Source organism: Trichosurus vulpecula, chromosome 7, assembly GCF_011100635.1.
Source record: "Trichosurus vulpecula isolate mTriVul1 chromosome 7, mTriVul1.pri, whole genome shotgun sequence".
NCBI classification, from domain to species: domain Eukaryota; kingdom Metazoa; phylum Chordata; class Mammalia; order Diprotodontia; family Phalangeridae; genus Trichosurus; species Trichosurus vulpecula.
Genome location: NC_050579.1, coordinates 57,272,212 through 57,292,121, shown reverse-complemented (window position 1 = coordinate 57,292,121; position 19,910 = coordinate 57,272,212). Strand labels below are relative to the sequence as shown.

Here is a 19,910-nt window from a genome sequence, read left to right as displayed (position 1 = left end):
TATTTTCATTTACTTTTTTTTTAACTGCTTTTTCCATTTGGTCTGTTTCTTCTTTCAAACTGTGACTAATATGGAAATACATTTCACATGATTGCACGTATATAACCTATGTCAAATTGCCTGCCATTTTAGAAAAAAAGGAGGGGAAGGAGGGAGAGAGAAAAGTTTGGAACTCAAAATCTTGTAAAGAATGAATGCTAAAAATTGTCTTACATACAATTGGAAAAAATAAAATACCATTAAAAATAGAAAGGAGAAAATTTTTAAAAATACAACATATTATCCAAGAAATGTGTGACTGGAAAAGGATGTGGGCCAATAGTATTTTGAGAATAAGAGATAATAAATGGTCAGCCTGCATGCCCACATGGGCATCCAGTATCAAGAGAACTAGAATCGTTAGATGGACCTCCCTATGGTGGATTTAGAGAAGGGCATAGATGAGGGCCACAAATGATAAAAAGGTATGGATGGGTAGTAATATATACCATTGGAAGGAATGCCCAGATTCACAAAATCACAGACCCATTGTAGTACTGAGACTAAATTCATGGCAGATTTTCATCATTATACATTTTCTCACTCAATGATAATAATAGTATAACTTCTATCATGGGGGGAGTATATGATTTTTAGAAACATTTTGAGATGGGGTTCTCATACTCAAAAAGTTTGGGAGCCACTGACCTAGGTCCTTCCCAAGCCCCTTCTGCTGCCTCTGACAGAAGACTGAATAAACAGGGAAGGGGCTGGGTGGGGTTGGTGTTGTTTCTATTGAAACCTTTTCTGGTTTGCAAAGAAATCCCTGGAAAGTCTCAAGGAACCTGTATGAGCAGCAGGCTCAGGAATTCCTTGAATCATATCCAATCCTCCCCCCAGTCCCTACTGGGCCTTTCCCATTTCTTGGATACCACCTCCTCCTCCCCTCCTCCCTGGGAGAGGGAGGAAGGTCATAACTGAGAGAGGGGCCCCTTAAGTAAGGTCATCCCAGAGCAAAGTAAGGGGCTGCTAAGCTGGGGGGGGGGCCCTCCATCCCCACACTAGCTCCAGCAAAAATCCTGAAGCTTCCAGACACACCACACAACTGAGGTCGGAGCAAGAAAAAAAAATGAATCTTAAGCTGAAATGACTGAGGTTAGACTTTAGGAATGATAATATCTTACGTTAACATGGGACTTTAAGGTTTTCAAAGCCCCTTCCTCAGTTTCAGCTGGTGAAGTAGAAACTATCCCTGTTTCCAGAAGAAAAAAGGAAGGTTTAGAATGAAGTCATTTACTCAAGGTGACACAGGGTGTCAGAGTGGAGATTCACACTCAGTTCTTTCTACTACACCATTGGCCTGCAAACCATAGTGTTTCCTGAGGGATGAGAGCAATGGATTACGGAACCATCTTCCTGAATAGGAGGTATTGCTTTGCCTGGCCTAGATTGGGGGCTGTCCAATCTAAAGACAAAATAATAAAGACCTGAACAGAACCTTGAAATGGGAGTCTGGGATTCCCTTTCCCTATGTCAGTCCAAGTCTGTACCACATAATCTGGCACTTGGTTAAGGTACTATCTGGTGTGGTTCTCTAACTGTCTCACTACTTCTAGGGTCTAATAATAAGGATTCCTTGAATTTCCACAGCACTTTCCATCTATGACCTCGTTTGACTCTCACGGTGTCTCTGTATTTCTGTGCTTTTAACAAAGTGTCTGGCACAAAATATGCACTTAATAAATGTTCATTGAGTGACTTAGCATAATGCTTAGCATATAGTAGGTGCTTAATAAATGCTTTTGGAATGAATGAACAACCTTGTCAGAATCAGCATAGTGGAATGTGTATCTCACCTCCTTAATTAAATCATGAAATCAAGAGGCCTTTTTTCCCCTTCCATTCAATAATGTAGTTCTGAGAGCATAACAGGTATGTAGGGAGGACCAGATAGTATTTGGTAGTGACCCTAGGCAAAAACCAAAAAGAAAAATGGGAAAGTATTAGGAGAGTCAAAGTCCCTTATAGCCAGCACTGCCCAACTCTTTGAAGGGTCCAGTTCTCTGAACTGGCATCTTTTGTGTCCCTGGAATGCCCTCTCTCCTCATCTCTGTCTGTAGGAATCCCCTTCCTTTGAATTAGGGGCTCTGGTACCACTTCCACTGAGACACCTTCCCTGACCTGCTCCCTCATGGCCCCCAGCTGAAAGAAACCTCTCCTTCACCACATTTTCCCTGAGTACATTCTCTGGATCTCTCCTTTGCCTCAAACACCCACCCCCTTACGATGTACATATGTATGTGTACATCATCTTCCTCCCTCCTGGCTCCAGAAGCTTGTTGAGAGTCAGCATCATTGTCTGTCTTGGTCGTCTGTCCCAGGGACTAACACAAAGCCTTGCACATAGTAGGCTCTCAATAAATGCGGAATTGAATTGAATCTGAGTAGTTTCCAGTATGCTGGTGTTTAGCTTTCTAGTTCTTATAAGGAGGCGTTGTACAGGGCTTGGAGGTGGAAAGCAAAGAAAGGGTGGGAGAAGAATAGTTAGCGTTTATCTGTTTCCTACAAAGTTTCAGGCACTGTGTTCAGAGCTTTACAATTATCACCTCATTTGATCCTCAAGACAACCCTGAGAGATAGGTGCTATTATTATCCCCACTTTACAGATGAGGAAACTGAGGCAAACAGAGTGATTTGCCCAAGGTTACACGCTAGTGTGTGAAGTCAATTTGAACTCAGGTCTTCCTGGTGCTTTATTATGCCACCTAGCTGCTCTCATAAAGACAGAAAAAGGTAGAGAGTATGTTCGGGTGAATGACAACCAAATCTGCCATTGGAGGGGATTAAGGGGCTGACTCCCCAGTTCGGAAGAAACCCCCACTGGCGCTGCGCCTTTTTTCTGGTGGGTGTGGAGCAGGCTAGTGATGAGCCAACATCGCTGGCAGTGACCCTCTTTGCGTGAGGAGCTCAAGCGGAAAGTTTATTTTCAGAGTTGAAGCTCCGAAGTGGCAAATCCCAGAAACTCTCTTCTCTGGCCGTGTATTTGGGCTCTCTTTAAGTGGCTGAGTACAGCTCCCTCAGCCAGCCTGGCTCCACCAGGATGGGGTCCCAGATGGGGAGCTGGGGACCGGGGTCAGTGAAAGGGGTGAAGGGGGGTGAGTATTCCCTCACGATAGAAATGGCAAGGCAAATCTTTGTAAAGTGAGTTAAACCTCTTCCGCTGTCTGGCTCTACAGGTACGTGTGTCCCTCTTAGCTAGTGATGTTACCGGACTGTATAGACAGCAAGAACCAAATAGGTTTCACAAGTGCACTGTTGGCCAGTGTGGATGAGGCCAGCCCAAGGTTAGGACTGATGTGATCATCGGCAGCCCCCACCCCCACCCAAGTGCAGAAACGAAGTGGATAGCTCCAGGGTCACACCCAGTTCTGACCACATGGGGTGAGTGTGGGAAAGGCAGCCAGGAGACTGGAGATGCATGCTGCGTGTCCCGCCAGGGGCTGCAAGGGGGGAAGGGTAAAGGAAGGAAAAGATGGGGAAAAGGGCTGAACTCTTGAGGAAAATGACAAGGACCCCAACAAAATGATCCCCCAGCTGCCTCAGAGGAACTAAAGCATAAGCTAAAGTGGAGATGAAGTGGCAATCAGGGTTGTCCCCAAAACCACTGTCCTAGTCCCAATTCTAAACTTGGAGGGCTAGGGGTGAGTTCAGTGCCCTCTTCGGGGGCCCCTACTTCACCTCCCGATTTTCCGTCTCTCTCCGCTACGCCCCTCCCCACATCCCAGCCCCCCCCCCCCAATCTCCTGGGCAGACTAGGGTATTCTGCGAACAACATCCAAGATGTTGGAGCTGAGTAAGGGTGGGGTGCTAACATAGCACCTTGGGGGGTGAGGAAAAGGTCAGTGGGCTTCTTGGATGAGCCCCTCCCCAAATCATCCCGCTCCGCCTCTGCCTGGGGCGGCTTCAGCCTAGGTCTGGGCCAGCTGCTCCCTGTCGGCTCACACCCGTGCTTGTCCCCACGGCCCCCCACACCCGCGGAGCCTCTTTGGGGTGAGAGGCCGGCGGAGTTGGGGGAAGGGAGGATCGGCCGGGGTGCAGTGTTTACATCAGGACATTTATAGTGGAGATAAATCAGAAGCCCTGAGCTGCGGCCGACCGAGGAAGGGGGGCGGGGATGGGAGAGAGGTACATCACAGAGAACAAGGGAGAAACTGAGGCTCGGGAAGGGGGAAGGGTCAGTCCGCGGTCTCCTAGCCAGTCAGGAACCAAGCCTTCTAGAAGCTCAGCGCCAAAGAAGACTTAAAGGAGGGGAGGAGGGCGCGTTTGTCTGCCAGGGACCTCTCGGCGAATCCCTGAGCTGGGAGGTCCAGTTGTGGAGCAATGATTTCCCCACCCCGCCCCAATCCATCTCTCCTTTCTGTCCCAGGCCTTCAAGGAGGTGTAGGTGGGTAGGGTCTCACAGTCCGGTGACTTAAAATTGCAGTGCACTGTGGGGGAGCGAGCTCCAAGACCCTCTTTCGCCAGGACCCCTACTCGGCCCCTAGTGTAGGCAAAGCCGCCCAGCTGTTTCTGATTCATTCACACTCAGCGCAGCTCCGCCCGAGGGGGTGAGGGACGCATGTAGACGGTAGGGAGAACTAAGAGAAGCTGAGAGCTGCTAATCCTGAAGACAGAGGAAGAGGAAAGAGCTTGTACTCTTCCAGAAACAGCGCTGTTCCCTACTCCATCCCCCGTTAGTCATTGTCACTCCAACTCTTGATACCACCGGCCCTATCCTCCCTTCCCAGTAGCTCGGTTTCAGGAGATTCTTCCAGGGTCCCCCGCTTCCCTAGCGCTCTGGTCACAGAGGAACACAGCTGTGGCCCTAGCATAGCCGGGGTGTTGGAGGAGAGGGATCGGTGGAAGAAGAGGAAAAGGATGAAGTAGGATTTAGAGGTGAGGCAGTCCCTGCCTAGCAGAGCCACTCAGAGGGTTCGGGTGCGGGAGGGTGGACCTTGGTTCTGAAGGAAAGGAGAGGGACCTTGAGAACACATGCTTCGGATTAGCGAGGCTGATAGCCATCTCGGCAACAGCGCCCCTGTTGGCAGTGCTAAATTCTGCTTTTCACTCGATTTTCCGTATCTCATTGTGGCAGATTGGATTCTACCCATTTCACCGTCAGTTTGGAGAAAGAGGCTGGGAATCTGAGTGCGTTCCTCTTTTCCTCTCCTGTTGCGCGGAGACTTAGGGGTCAGGGAGAAAAGCCCACAGCTCCTACCCTCACCCCCAACCCCAACCCCACCCCCTCCAAGCACTGCGCTGCTCCCCGTAAGAGCAGGCTTGGGAGAGAGGGGCGCTAGGACCCGGGGACGTGGCGTCCACCGGGCCCAGGCGCTCGGGGCGCATGGAGTGAGCTGCACCGCCCCGTCCCGTCTCGCCCGAGCAGGTGGGGGGCGCAGCGCCGAGGGGGACTGGGAGGAGGGAGGCGGGGGCAACGACAGCGGCGACACCTGGGGTGGTGGAGCGCGCCTCTGCTCTGGCCCCAGGCGGGACCGCCCTGAGGGCCGCGCGTGTCCCTGGCCGCAGCCCCGCCCGGCGCCGTCCAATGAGAGCCCGCGGCCAGAGGGGTTGTCCGCACCGCCCGGCCCCGCAGCCCCACTCGGCGCTGCGCCGCCGACCCCCGGACACCGCATCCTGGATAGAGCGCGCCTTGAGCGGTGGCCAGATCCCTGCCTCCGGCCCCGGTCCCGGACAGCACGCCCCAAGACAGCCTTCGGCGCCGCACGCAGCTCCTCGGAGTCTCGAGTCACGCCGCTGACCCCCGACACCGCCCTCAGCGTGGTGGGCACAGCTGTCGCGACCATTGCCCTTCGCGGCCTTAGGCCACTGAACCCCGGATAACTGGCGCCCACCCGGGCGCCCCACTGTCGGTGCGGTCCATGGGCCCCTGCCGGGGGGAGGTTGGGACAGCTTGAGGGTCACCCCAGCCGGGGTCCTGTCCCCTCGCCCCCAGCCCTGCGCTCCGCCCCACCCCGGGACGCGCAGGGGGAGAGCCCTCGGGGAGCTATGCTGAGCCAGGGCAGAACGGAGGAAGCCCCCCAGTCCCTCCGTAGGCGAGCCCGGCTCCCGGTTCCCGCCTTGGCCCCGGCGCATAGATACCCTGCCCGGGCAGTGGCACCCGACGGCCCCGGAGTCCCTGCCCGCCTTGGCCTCGCCTGTCTGTTGCTGCTGTTGCTTACGCTGCCGCCCCGCATAGATGCGTCCTGGTGGTGAGTGTCGGTGGAGAGGGGTGTGAGACCAGGTGGGGCGGGGACCACTAGAGGAGTGAAAAGGAAAGGCTGCTCCCTCCTCACGCTCTGGCCGGCCCCCTGGGAACCGACCGCACTTGGCTTTCCTTGCCCCAAAGCTTTTTCTCCAGGGGTACAATACGAGAGGAACCGATTCCTGGTGGCCCAGTTTCTCGAGTATCCCAAGGGCTGCGGGAGGAGTTAATGGGGCTTTGCCTGGCGCAGAGCTATATACTCTTGGTTTTCTCTTCAGCCTAGAGACGGAGGCTGGGCTTGCCAGTTTCACTCAGGGGCAGTAGGAGAAGGGAAAAACTGGGTAACTCACCATCTCCTTCTCCATCATCCACCCCAATTTATAAAAGAGACCCTCCCAAGTGAGGCAACCGCTCTCGATCAACTTGGTGAGGAAAAATTAAATGGAATCAAAACTACATGCTTAAAGTTTAAAAAAAATCATTTTGGTTTGCATAACCCGGGTGTTTGACTCAATCCTCCCAGCAGGGATAGTTGTTGAAAGTAGCCCATCCATTTCCCTCCTTTTATTTCCTTCCCCCTTCCATTCCCTCCCCCCACTTCTCTGGGGCAGAGGTCTCTGTCTCACCCCTGGGAAAGCTATCGTCCAGCACTTCTGTCTCCCCATTCCTATCTCTCTCCTTGCCAATGTCCGTCTCCCCCCATCCCTGTCCCAGCCTCTCATTCCAAAAAGGGGGCAACCCTTTAAAAAGCAGTTAGACGCCCATTTCCCCCTATACTTGTCCCTCCAACACACACACACACCTCCAATGGAGCTGCGTTGGCTACTCGCTGAAAAAAAAAAAAAAGCTGTTCTTTGCCCCCAGTCAAAGATCCCTCTAGCTGCCCTCTGTCTTCATCTCCCCACCACCACCAATAAACTTACATAGCAACAGAAGCCAAAGAGCACTCTACACAGGAATAGCACCTCTCTACTCCATACCCACTTCCCTTTCCTCCCAGAATACCCCTCTTTTTCTTACCATACCCTCCCCTGTGGCTTTCCCCCTTGTCTGAGTCTTGGCTGGAAGAGTTGGGATGGGGGTTGGAGTAGCAGGCTGAGGGGCCATGGAGTTCTGCTAGAGATTCCTATCATTTCAAGATGCTCAGCCCCCCAACCACCCCCCCTTTTTCCTGTTTCAGAAAAATCTCTCTTTTGGATCTTTTTATCTCTGCATGTTGGGGAAAGGAGGGGGTTCTGGATGGGGGAACCATATTGCATTGGTATCTTACATCTGGCTTGAAGCATTCCTTTACAAAGGGGAAAATAGAGAAGGGGGTGGATGGGGGGAAAGGAGCAAAGCTTTTGAAAGTTCAGGGTTGAAATCAAAACGGACCTTCAGAAGGCCTAGGCTGTCTACAGACTCACATCAGTAAAGGCTGCCTCCCTCACCTCACATCTCCCCTACACAGACACTTCCCCAGAAAAGGAGAGGGCATTTCTGCCCAGTCTGTCTGTTTCTGAGGACCCTTGTCTGGCCCCTGCCAGCATGGCAAATTATCCTGGAGGGCATAGCCTGGATGTTTGAATAAGGAGGGGTCATCACTCAAATGGTTCTTAGATGTACTGGTGTTTTTTTCCCAAATAGAGACCTTGCTGGGGTTCATGATGGTCTCCCCATTGAGAACACATCTTAGAGACTCATGGCTATTCTCACCCCTTTCCCTTCCTTCTTCCTCCTCTTACACATGGTTCACATTAAGGAATCTCTGAAAAATCCTGGGTGGAGGCTGGGTGGGGAAAATCACATTCAAGTATAAGGAGAGATACAGAAGGGGCACAGCTGCCCCAGTGAAAAGGAAAAAAAGGAGCCAGGGGTTGGAGATAGGGGCAGTAGTATCGAGGAAAGTTGGATTTTCCAGCCTTCCCATCCTTTCTGCCCACCTTTTGCTCCTGACTACAGAGCCTGCACCGGTGTCCTTAGGAGCCAAGGTGGGCATGCCACTTTTTTCAATGCCAGTTTTTCAAAATTTTCAAGAGTCCTGGCCTTAACTACTTTCTGTTTTAAAAAGACAAAAATGATAGCTTTCCCCGTAAGCCCATGGGGAAACACCTGATTGCCCACTGGGAAGTTCATAAGCATTTTCTATAGCACCAGAGACCTTCTCTTCTAGGGTAGAAGGAAGGGAAAAGTTCTCTGTCTTTATGACTCTTAGGACAGGAAGTAGAGATGGGGACATAAACCGCCAGCAGGTGCAGCCTGTTATCATGAATTTTCCTAGGATAATGGGATAGAAAGGAGGAAAGCACAGGGAAGCCTTAGAAAGCCTAGATCCCTGGAGAAATCAAGAAAAGACAACAAAAGAAAAATAAAGATGGAGGGGCGAGGGTGGGAATCATACACTTGTCCTGAACACACCCCATACACACACCTTGTGTGCATAAGTCTAGTACTAGGGGCCATGGAAAGATCCTGAGAAAGAAGAAAGAGGGTAGCGGGTCTCTGTTTTCAGGGACATAGGATGTCTCATTTTCAAAGAAACAACTATATATGAATAGAATTTCTCAATGATAGAAACAGGATCAGGAAGGGAGTATTTGATATGAGATAGAATTTGTCTAGACTTCCTGAAAGATGTCATAGATCGGATTTTAAAGGAGAGGAACATGAGTCCTAATCCATGGAAATGAGGAGGCAGGATCAGGAGGGAGAAAGTATCTGGAAGTCTAGAGATGAGGAAGATAGCGGTAGAGAGAAGACAGGGGGAAGAAATGGTTAGCAGCCACGATCCAGGGAGGATCACAGCAAGGTCTAGAAGAAAACCTGAAGGCTGGGGCAGTGGTAGGGCCTGGGAGAACTCCAAGGTCCTGAATGGCTGTCTTCTTGACAGGAAGTGTCGGGGAGAATGGGACCAAATGTTTCTCACCCCATTAAGGATAGATAGAACAAGAAGCACCAGTATGGGCTGTATCAAAAGGGACCACAGCTAGACAGCAAAAAGAACTTTCCTGAAATAACTTGGCCCATTACAACCAAGGTTCTCATGATGAAAGGTTGTAGTATTTCTCCAAGGCTTGATGCCCCCAAATCCTAGTCCCTAGAGCAATATTGCAGACCTAAACTAGGGGAATGAAGTGGTATTGGGAAAGGGACTAGCTCCAACTCATGTTTCTCCTCTCCAGACAAAGCATCTTAGTGGTGGGTGTAACTCTGGGTCTGTGCGTCAGGCAGTCCCTCCCAGGCTAGGCCCAGGGAGTTTATTTTGTTTGTTCCTGGAAGCTGTTGCCCTGATGGACAGAACCAGGGATGCTGATTCCATGGGATTTGTTAGCAGCCGGCCCTCTCTGTCTTTCCCTCCCTGGGGGACAGATGGGTCCCATCAGCCTGGCTGGCCACACTCACCAGAAGGCATCTGGCTTTGGCTGTGTTTGTTTGATTTGGTTTTGCCAGTGGTGATCCCAACTCAGGGGTGGAGATCCCATGGTGGGAATGATTGGGACTGGGGTGGGGGAGGGGGAAGAAGGGAAGGGAATACACAGGACCCGAGATGTCATAAACACCCCTTGCTCCCCACCAGACTCTGGGGCTGTTCCCAAACCACAGTCTTATTCACAGCCACGGCTTCTCTGGCAGCCAGGGATGTCTGCAACAGTGCCTGACTCCCACCTGCTCTGGATGGAGCTCTTGACCCTGAGATAAGATGCAAACACACGCACCAAAAACAAAAAAAAAAACCCTTTTGGGTTTTTATTCATTTACAAAGGAGGAGAGAAGGACCTCCTCAGAGTTATGGAATGCTTTCTGAGGTAGGTGAGCTTGGGGAACAAGAAGAGAATGGAGCCAAATTGGAGAAAGGGAAGAAAATGTAAGCATAGATCCCAGACTTCTGGGCAGGATTTGGATTGGTGGGTTTATCGGTGGGAGGAAGTGGGACCGTACCCCTGGGAATGGCTGTGGACTTGAATATACTTGGGCACAGAGGGAAAATCTCTACCTAGCTGAAGTCACCTTCCTGTGCCTCTGTCCTATTCCCTGGCCACTTTCACTGCTTAGCCAAGCCTCAGGCATGTCATAGCCAGTATAGCACTGAGCTGATGAGAATTGAGACTGGAATTTGGGGTGTGGGAACTGCTTGGTCCCTTTGAAGCTGAATCTCTGCCTGTACAGCAATCCCAGGGCACAGTGCCCTTTGGTTTGGCCTGGGAAGGAGGGGACAAGGACTTTAAAAGTCACTTTACCACAGTAAGGGGGAAGAGTATGCCTGCTCAGGAAGTGGAGATCCCACGGTGGGAATGATTGCAAGGGAAGGGGAAGGTGGGGCAGAAGGACTCAGGGCCATCCTGGGTAGTAAGGTTAATATTTGGCTGGTCTGAAGACAAGGGAGGGAAGGAAGGAAGGAAGAGTAGGGTTGGAAGGGAGAGTCTCTTTTCATCAGCTTGGAGTTTGGAAACATTGGATTCCCAGCCATGTGGGTCAATCCAGAACCAGAAACATCACTCAGTAGTTATGTTATGGACCTTGACCTGGGCTGCCACTCGCCACCCTTCCACACGAACACCAGTCCCAGGGTTCTTCATTTCTGTTTTTGTGTTTTACCCTAGTCCGGTACACATAGGGAGAGAGGGAGGCCACCTTCAGGTGGGGTTCAGGGAAGGCCCACAGAACCAAAGATTTAGAGGGGAAGCCGCCTCTTCAGTTCACAGATGAAGAAAGAGGCTAGGATGTGAAGCGACTTGCCCCGGGCACATAGTCCTATTTCCAACACAGGTCCTTTGTGTGCCGGTGTATCATTCTGGTCTCTTATTTTCATAGTATTTTTCTCCAAAGTCATTAGCATTTATCAAATAAACCACCTGTAGGTATCTGTGATGTACCCATGGCTTTAGCATGTGTGTTAGACGTGAGCATTTGGCCTGGGTGAGAAGAGATGAGACCACTCATTTATTGTCTATGACAAGAATTCAACTGAGTGGTTTCCATTGAAGGAGAAGTCTGCCTTGTTTCTGCACCCTATACTATACTCCCTGTACAGTGGATAGAATGCTGGACTTAGAGTTAGGAAGACCTGAGTTCAGATTCTGTTTCAGACACTTTCCTAGCTGTGTAACCCGGGACAAATCACTTAACCTCTCAGCCTCAGTTTCCTTACCTGCAAAATGGGGATAATGATAGCACCGATCTCACAAAGCTGTTGTGAGGATCAAAGTAACACATCAAAATAACATATGTAAAGTGCTTTGCAGATCTTAAAGCTGTATATGAATGCTAGCTAATCATTGTTACCACCACCTCCACCACCGGTGGAAATAGGGGCAAGGTGATTGTTGGGACAGGACCCTCAAGAGCTAGGGAACTAACTTCCCTCCCCTCACCCCCAGTCCCACACATTCATCGCTGAGGCTGAAAGTGAGACTCTTGAGCTGACCCTGTTTGGGGCACTCCCAGCAATGCTGTGCCCTACTCCCTGCAGGTATATCGGGGCACTGGGGGCCCGGGTGATCTGTGACAACATCCCCGGGCTGGTGAGCCGGCAGCGCCAGTTGTGCCAGCGATATCCTGACATCATGCGCTCCCTGGGTGAGGGGGCCCGGGATTGGATCCGTGAGTGCCAGCACCAGTTCCGTCATCACCGCTGGAACTGCACAACTCTGGACCGCGACCACACCGTCTTTGGCCGGGTTATGCTCAGAAGTAGGGTGCCCTTCTTTTTACCCTTTCCTTTCTCCCCCCATCCTTCTGCTCCCATCTCGTTCCCTTCTCTCCGTGGCCTTGGGGTGGCAAGTGGAAGGGAAGATTATTCGCCCCACCCTGGTTCATAAGTGGGCAAACTGAAAGGTCATTAAACCCATTAGCTTCATGTTATAAGGAAACAGACACAGAGAGGTTAGGTGAATCGCCCATGGTCCCAGCAGGTAATAAGGGTCAGGACTAGGAATCAAACATACCCTGGGACTTCATGTCCAACACTTTCCATAACTGAAGCAGCTTGGTGTAGTGGGGTAATGTCCAACCCAAAACAGCTGCATACTGATTTATGTGTGTGTGTTCACCCATTTCAGTCATGTCTGAGTCTTCGTGACTCCATTTGAGGTTTTCTTACAAAACCACACATTAACATTATCTGAGCTATGTTTTATTTTTATTTGTTTGGTTAAACATTTCCCAGTTACACTTTAATCTGGTTCCTGCAGCAATCAGGGGTTTTGCTGGCAGAGAGTTTGACACCTCTGGCAGGGGGGATAGAACACCGGACTTGGAGTTGGGAAAGCCAGCTTGATTCCCCTCTCGCACATTCTTAGCTTTGGGACCCTGGGTAAATTACTAAATCTTTCTCAACTTGTTTCCTCATTTGTAAAATTGGGAAAATGAACTCACAGGATTGTTAGGAGGCTCAAATGGCAATCTCTGTGTTATATATGTATGTGTGTATGCAGACACATATAGATTGCTTTGAAAACCTTAAAACTCTCTATAAATGTTAGGGGTTATAATGATGATGATGATGATATCACACTGTGAATCCAGCTGAGAATGGGCCCATGGTTTTGGCTTCCTTTGGCCACAGTCCCATGGACATGAGACCCTCTAAACCTCATGTGCCAGGGGCTGTTGAAAGATCCACGTATTATTCCCTAGACACATGCTATACCTCTGTCTCCCCCAGCTCTGAGTCATGTTAGATAGAGGAATATTTAGGGGCTGTGGAATGTTTCCTGCTTCCCTATTGGCCTTTGCAGTCCCTCTATCCACTTCAGGGCTAGGGACCAGGGAGGGGGTATCCTGCCCCCACCCAACCCTGGCAGTAATGAGAACAAGGGGTAAACAGAAAGGGGATATATAAATATTTGGAGAAGTGTCCTGGCCCCTGCTCAGCAGGGAAAACTAGGCTGGGCTAAACAGGACGATGAGCCAGGAGAAGAGCTGAGAGAGAGAAACAACAGGGAACGGGAGGGGGAGAGGAGAGAGATCAGCCCTCAGGATTCAGAACAGTTAGGTAAAGCTGATCAGGGCAGAGTGAGTCAATGTCTCTCTCGTCTGATGTCTTCCTCTTTTCCATGTCTGACTGTGGTCCGGGGTTTTGGTGTTAGAACTGGCCAGCGAGAGAGGGATCAGAAGGAGTCTCAGGTTCTTAGGCCAGCTGGACCAGGGCTTAGCAGGGAAGGAGGAGGAGGGAGGAGAGGTGTTGGCTTCATTCAGTACTAATTCAGAGTCAAATGTGATATGGTGACAAGTGGAGATGGGAGAGCTGGAGTGAGATCTCAGGTCCAGGATTCTTTCCGTTACACCGCTCTGCTGCTTACTAGTTATGGAACCCTGGACAAATCGCTTCCTTTCTTTCTCTGGGACTCAGTTGTCTCATCTGTAAAATGGGGAGATTGGCCTAGCTGATGTCTAATGGTCCTCTGTGATCCTATGATGTAGTATTTTCAAGGGTACAAAGCGTCTTCACAATAACCCTGTGAGGCAGATGAACAGTTATTATCCCCCATTTTATTGATGAGGAAACAAGTCTAGAAAAGTTAAGTCATTGTTACATATTCGTTAATTACATAATTACAAAGCTAATGAGGAGCAGAGTCTGGATTTGAACGTAGGTCTTCTGATACCAAGTCCAGAGCTACTCTCTAACTGTTCAGGTTACTGGACTCAGCTGAGGGCTAAGAGTTAGTGCCCAGATTGAAGGGATGGACAGACATATCTAGAGAGTGGCCTAAAAGTCACAAGATGTGGTAAGGAGTAGTCTGGTACTTGGGTAAGTCGAGAAGGGATAGTGAGCAAGGGGGACTTCTGGAAGGGGGAGGATGGGATGAAGTCTTGGGCCTTCTCTCTCACCTCCCTCCTTCCTGCCCCACTCTAGGCAGCCGGGAGGCGGCTTTCGTGTATGCCATCTCATCAGCAGGTGTGGTCCACGCCATCACTCGGGCCTGCAGCCAGGGGGAGCTCAGTGTGTGCAGCTGTGACCCTTACACACGCGGTCGGGACCGAGACCAGCGTGGAGACTTTGACTGGGGTGGCTGCAGTGACAACATCCACTATGGGGTCCGCTTTGCCAAGGCCTTTGTGGATGCTAAAGAGAAGAGGCTCAAGGATGCCCGGGCCCTCATGAACTTGCACAACAATCGCTGTGGCCGCACGGTCAGTCTATACCTGTGCGTCTGGGTGTGTACAACTATTCATCGAGGGTCATACTGATAGTGTGGCTGCCAGGGCTTTGGGTAAAATTTGAAAGTAGTGGGAGGAAAAATGTCCTAAGACAATTCTTAGGAAAACAAAATCCCTTCCTATTCAAGCAACATGTTTGTTTGGTTTTTTACGTAACCCCTGTGTAGATAAATTTGTGGTAGTGGGTACAGAGGAAGTAGCAGAGACTGTAAGCTCCACGAGGGAAAGGACTCTATCTTATGTAATAAATTTAGTATCTTCCCCATTTCCAAGTATGGAGCTGTACACACAGCAGAAGCTCTGCAAATCTCTTTTGATGACTGAATGTCAAATGAAAATAAACCAAGTTGATTCCCCCTTTCCCATGAAGAACTTTCAAGTGAGTCCCAACCATTGTTAAATGCCTACTGTATGCCAGGCACTGAACTCGGTGTTATGGAATCAAAGACAAACTAAAACCATTCTTGCCTTCAAGAAGCTTACATTCTGCTAGAAATATTGGAAAAAATACAAATAAATTTCATATGTAGTTTTAAAAAAGTACCATACATTACTTGAATTAATTAAAGGAATGATTCCAGACAATGCAACAGTAAAGAATACAGTTCTGACTTGTCTGGCATAGGTCATTGGATCATAGATTAAGATCTGGAAGGAAACCTGGAGTTCACCTAGCCTAGCCTCCTAATTTTACCAAAAACTGAGTCTCAGAAGAGTCAGGTGACTTACTTAGCTCATACAAGGTGGTAACTGAGCTGAGTCAAACCCAGTTCCTCTGATTCCAAATCCAGTGTTCTTCCTTCTTTGCCAGCAGACAGATGCCAAAGGTTTAGAGGAGAGGGAAGTCTGTTGGTTAGAGTAATTAGGAAAACCTTCCTAGAAGAGGTAAAATTTGAGCTGGGCTTTGAAGACTATATAGGATTTGGAGCTAATGGATGCTCCTTCAAGCTAGATGGCTTCACTTTTTACTTTGCACTCAGCCTAGGGCTTGATACAAGTAGGCTCTTAATAAATGCTTATTGATTAATAGGATGGAGATGACTCCTAAACCTCTTATTTCCCAGTTTATCACTTTATACTTCCAGCCTTTTCTTTACTGTCCCTCCGCCTAATCCATCCTCCTTCTCTGTCTCTCCCCCTTTCTGTCCATCACTTCTCTCTCTCTTTCTTTCTCTCTCTCTCTCTCTCTCTCTCTCTCTCTCTCTCTCTCTCTTTCTCCCTCCTCCCCCTCTCTGTCTCTCCCCTCCCTCCCTCTCTCTCCCTTGGTTTATCCATCCTCTAGGATGGACAGGGAGCCCTGACCCCTTGCCTTTTCCTCCTCCCTCCCCACTCAGGCTGTACGTCGATTCCTAAAGCTGGAATGTAAGTGCCATGGAGTTAGTGGCTCCTGTACCCTTCGCACCTGCTGGCATGCACTCTCTGACTTCCGCCGGACTGGTGACTACCTGCGGAGGCGCTATGATGGGGCTGTGCAGGTGACCGCCACTCAGGATGGTGCCAACTTTACTGCTGCCCGTCAGGGCTATCGCCATGCCACTCGGGCCGACCTTGTCTATTTTGACAACTCCCCAGACTACTGTGTTCTGGACAAGGCTGCTGGTGAGTGAGATAGAGCCAGATGTGGAGGGAGAATGGGTAAAGAGAATAACAATTTCCCAGCTCTGAACATGGGGATCTAAGCCAGTCTGCTGCTGTCCCAGTAACTTGGGGTTACAATAAGGAATACCAGAAGGGTTTGAAGGAAGCATCAGCTTATTACCAAACCTAAGAATAATCAGAGAAAGTGGCACCATAGGTGAGAACCAACCTCCCCTACTAATAAGTATTGAATACCTATGATGGTACACAAGGTACTATCCTAGTTACTATGTGGGATGCAAAAAACATATGTTTCTGAAACCAACTACGGAGAGCGGATATAAAGACATGAAAGGATAAATAATAGTGGAAGGTGTCATGGCCTAAAGCCTTCTTGGCTTGGTATTCAGTTCCCCTACCCTCCTTCCTACCACAGGATGGCAGATCTAAAGGCTCACTCTTGAGTCGTATCCCAAATGGAATCATGGAGGTTAAGTAACTTGCCTAAAGTCACACAAAGAGGACGCATCCAGAACTAGTATCTTTCCATTATACCATGATATCTTCAAATGTAATTTAAGTGCTATAGAAATCCAGATCATCTGGGGCCAAATGGTCGAGGTCATGAAAGAGGTGAGATTTAAGACTGGGCCTTGCAGGATTTGAATAGTTAGAGGACATTCCAGGAGGGGTGGATGGGGAGGAAAGCACTAGGCATATTCAGCCAACAGTTGGGCTGGAATGGAGACTTCTATGAGGGAGAGCAAGAGTTGAAGTCTGAAGGCAGTACTGCTTGAGTCATACTACAGAGTGCCTGGAATAGCAGTCCTCTAAGAGCTTTGTCTGTTGAATTTAAAAAACAAAGCAAAAATGTACAATGAGAATACACTGAAGGTTTAGTAATGGGAAAGGAAGAATCCAAGGACCAGCCAGGCATTTCAGCTCCCTAATACCCTCTGGGAAGTTGGAAGTGGGCAGGGAACAGCTGTTATTCATCTGCAGCAGAATTTGGGTTTGATTCAGTGCCTTAGGGAGTAAGTCAGCTAGCAGGTAGGACTTTCAGACTGTTGGAATGTTGCTGGAACTGTCACCTTGTGAGCTTATGGAGTCTATTTCCCCAGAGATTTTTAAATTTTCTTTTAAGAAAAGAGGAAGTAACAGTCTCTCCATGCAGTGATAGGTACTACTGTGATCTGGAGGACCTGAGATCCCTTTTAGCCCAAGAAGCCTGAAGGATCCTGACTCAGTTTCAGTTGCTGTAAATCTGGGAGGACTCACCTCTTATCACCTCCACTCTCCCTCTCTTGGTTACTGCCATGAGGGTCTTTTCTGCAGGCACAGCTGCTCTGGCTTGAGTAAGAGAGAGGTGAGGTGAAGGTAAAGAAGTCCGCTAGCTGCCTGCCTCTGTTTGTTTTTACCCGTCGCTGTCGTTCTTGGAGAGTGAAATGGTTTGGAGCAAAACTGGGCATAGAAGCAGGGTGGAGCCTTGCCTGAGAGACAGAGAGGGTAGTGTTTGTCCTTTGCAGGGTGCCTGAAAGGGGGTTCCTGGGGAAGAATGGGGTGGGGAAGCTCTTCTGACTTTCCTACCCAGTGTAGCTTTCTGTTTTTGGATTCTCTTCATCTAGCACTTTCTGTGTGCAGAACATCATGCTGAGTGCTAGGTTCTGGTTTGGAGGCAGGAGGATGACTGTTTTGGGCTCTCAAGTTCTTTTTCTGGGTCTAGTGAATAAGCTGTAATATCACACCTAAAAAATCACTGTATAAGGCATGTTGGAGATTGTTATTTTCATTAGTTTGGTGCCAAGGCAATCCCCAGTTTCCTGGGGAATAGTGATAATGGGTTTTTGAATTAGCATTGAAGGCAAATGTGGGCTACATGGGGTGCAGGTCGTAGACAGACAGTTACGGCGTATGTAACAGGGTGAAACCTGGAAGTGGGGTTAACTCAGAACCAGATGTTTCCCCAGTGGTGATGTTTTGGTGTGGGAAGGAAAGTGTGGGTGGAGGGAGAAGGAATAATTCAGAGGCCTTTTGATCTATCAGATATACTAGCAAAACCCAAACCTGATGAGGAGGAAAGAGGGAAGGTGGTACAGCATGTATGGGAGTCTCCAGACTGGCTAACAGTGTAACCTTGGGCAAATTACTTAGCTTCATGAGTCTTCGTATTCCTTAAGTCTAAATATAGGTCACTTTAGACATCTCTCAGGTATTTCCTACTCTAAAATTCTACGATAGAGATATTCATTCATTCATTCAACAAACATACATTAAGCATCGATTGTGTCCCAGGCACTGTGCTAGGCACTGGAGAGACTAAAATGAAACAATCCCTGCCATCATATGTTTATTCTATTAGGACACATACACTGATAAGCAATATAAATATATGCAAAGTAATTTCCAGTAGGGGGAAGGGCACAAGCAATTGGGGGGTTTCAGGAACACTTCCTTTGGGAAGTGGCCCTTAAGCTGAGTCTTGAAGGAGTCCAAGGATTCCAAGAGGTTGAGGTGAGAAGTGGGTGTATCTCAGGTATGGAGAACAGCCTCTACAAAAACACAGACAAAGGAGATGGAATACGTATGAGGACTGGCAAAGGCCAGTTGAGCCTCTCCTGTGCTCAGAGTAGGGAGAAAAGAAGGGAAAACATGGTCGCTGCCCTCTCGAGTTTCCCATTGCAGTGAGGGTGAGGGGGCCCAAAGGCATCCCTTTCCCTATGCTTCACCATGGTCATCCGCTTGCCATTCTTAGCACCTGACAACAGCACATAAGACACACATTTGTGGTCTTTGTAAAATATCTTAATGCAAACCGAATACCAAAGTGCTGAAGGAATGCAGCAGGACCTGAACTGGAGGCAAGGCTTCCTACAGGAGGTGATGTTTGGTAGGATTTCAAATGAGATTTGGACATGTATTGGCAAGAGAAAAGTATGTTAAGTAGGAGGCAACATGGGGACCCGGGTTTGAATCCCAGCTCTTATTTACATGGCCAAAAGTCACTCGGCCTCTGTGGGACTCAGTTTCCTCATCTGTAAAATGGAGTTGAACATAGATGATCTAGTCTGTGTGAAGACTTGGGGATGCAAAGGCGCCAGTTCTGTGCAAGAGGAGCTCACTCCTGAGGTCTCCTCTCACTTTGTCTCCCTTTGCTGTGGTAGGTGAGAGGTGGGGAACAGGGATGGAGTGAGAGTTTACCTTTTTCTTCTCTCTCCTCACCCAGGGTCCCTGGGCACCGCAGGACGTGTATGCAGCAAGACGTCTCGAGGGACAGATGGATGTGAAGTTATGTGCTGTGGCCGTGGTTATGACACAACCCGAGTCACACGTGTCACCCAGTGTGAGTGCAAATTCCACTGGTGCTGTGCGGTGCGCTGTAAGGAATGCCGGGACACTGTGGACGTCCACACCTGCAAGGCCCCCAAGAAGGCAGAGTGGCTGGACCAGACCTGAGCACCGGCACACTTCACCAGCCCCTCCATCCCAAACCCTCAGACTCAACGGCACAAGAACCTTGCATGCACACCCTGTACCCCAAACTCCCCAGCCTTGGGCTGCCACAGCCTCTGCTGAAGAACTTGGACAGTACCGTGTTGCCTTGGCCCCAAGGGACCGAGATGTCCTGATGGGTATTCCAGCCCAAAGGAGGAGGTGTGATAAGATACTGAGCAGCTTTCCCCATCGGAAACTCCCGTGCCCCTGTGGAAGGGGACAGCATGGAAGGAGAGCAAGGGGCTCTGTGGAGAGACGAGTTACACTGAAGAACCCAGAAGAGATTCACTTTTCTTTTTCCCTTCTCTGGCTTCCTGGCACTTCTTGGCCATACAGGACAAAGAACACCTTTGGGGGGTCGGGGAGGGGGAAGCTGCCATGAACACCTGCCTGGCTTAGGATTGGAGTAGGGGTTGGGCACTGGTGAGGCGTGAACAGTCCATCTGTCATCCTGGAAGTAACTTAGACTCCAGGTCCC

General features: G+C 49.5%; 2 protein-coding genes across 2 annotated transcripts in view; one reads left to right on the top strand and one right to left on the bottom strand.

Annotated features, from left to right (window-relative positions):
• The first annotated feature begins 6,024 nt into the window (after positions 1–6,024).
• Positions 6,025–19,393, top strand: WNT2B (Wnt family member 2B). Its single transcript, XM_036767204.1, has 5 exons — positions 6,025–6,227; positions 11,670–11,890; positions 14,058–14,335; positions 15,697–15,961; positions 19,164–19,393. The coding sequence occupies exons 1-5, from the start codon at positions 6,025–6,027 to the stop codon at positions 19,391–19,393; spliced, it is 1,197 nt and encodes a 398-aa protein (XP_036623099.1).
• ST7L (suppression of tumorigenicity 7 like) overlaps positions 18,364–19,910 on the bottom strand; it is an 83,977-nt gene continuing 82,430 nt past the window's right edge. Inside the window, exons 16-17 of the mRNA XM_036767202.1 lie at positions 19,139–19,350; positions 18,364–18,489 (exon numbers count right to left, since the gene is read on the bottom strand). The gene's annotated coding sequence lies outside the window, so the exon portion shown is untranslated. The remainder of the gene's footprint in view (positions 18,490–19,138; positions 19,351–19,910) is intronic.

Bases quoted from the DNA above. Each gene is read 5' to 3' on its own strand.
- WNT2B (XM_036767204.1), top strand. From the start codon at position 6,025: ATGCTGAGCCAGGGCAGAACGGAGGAAGCCCCCCAGTCCCTCCGTAGG. The intron at 6,228-11,669 runs GTGAGTGTCGGT...TACTCCCTGCAG, and splicing joins CGCATAGATGCGTCCTGGTG to GTATATCGGGGCACTGGGGG. The intron at 15,962-19,163 runs GTGAGTGAGATA...CTCCTCACCCAG, and splicing joins TGTTCTGGACAAGGCTGCTG to GGTCCCTGGGCACCGCAGGA.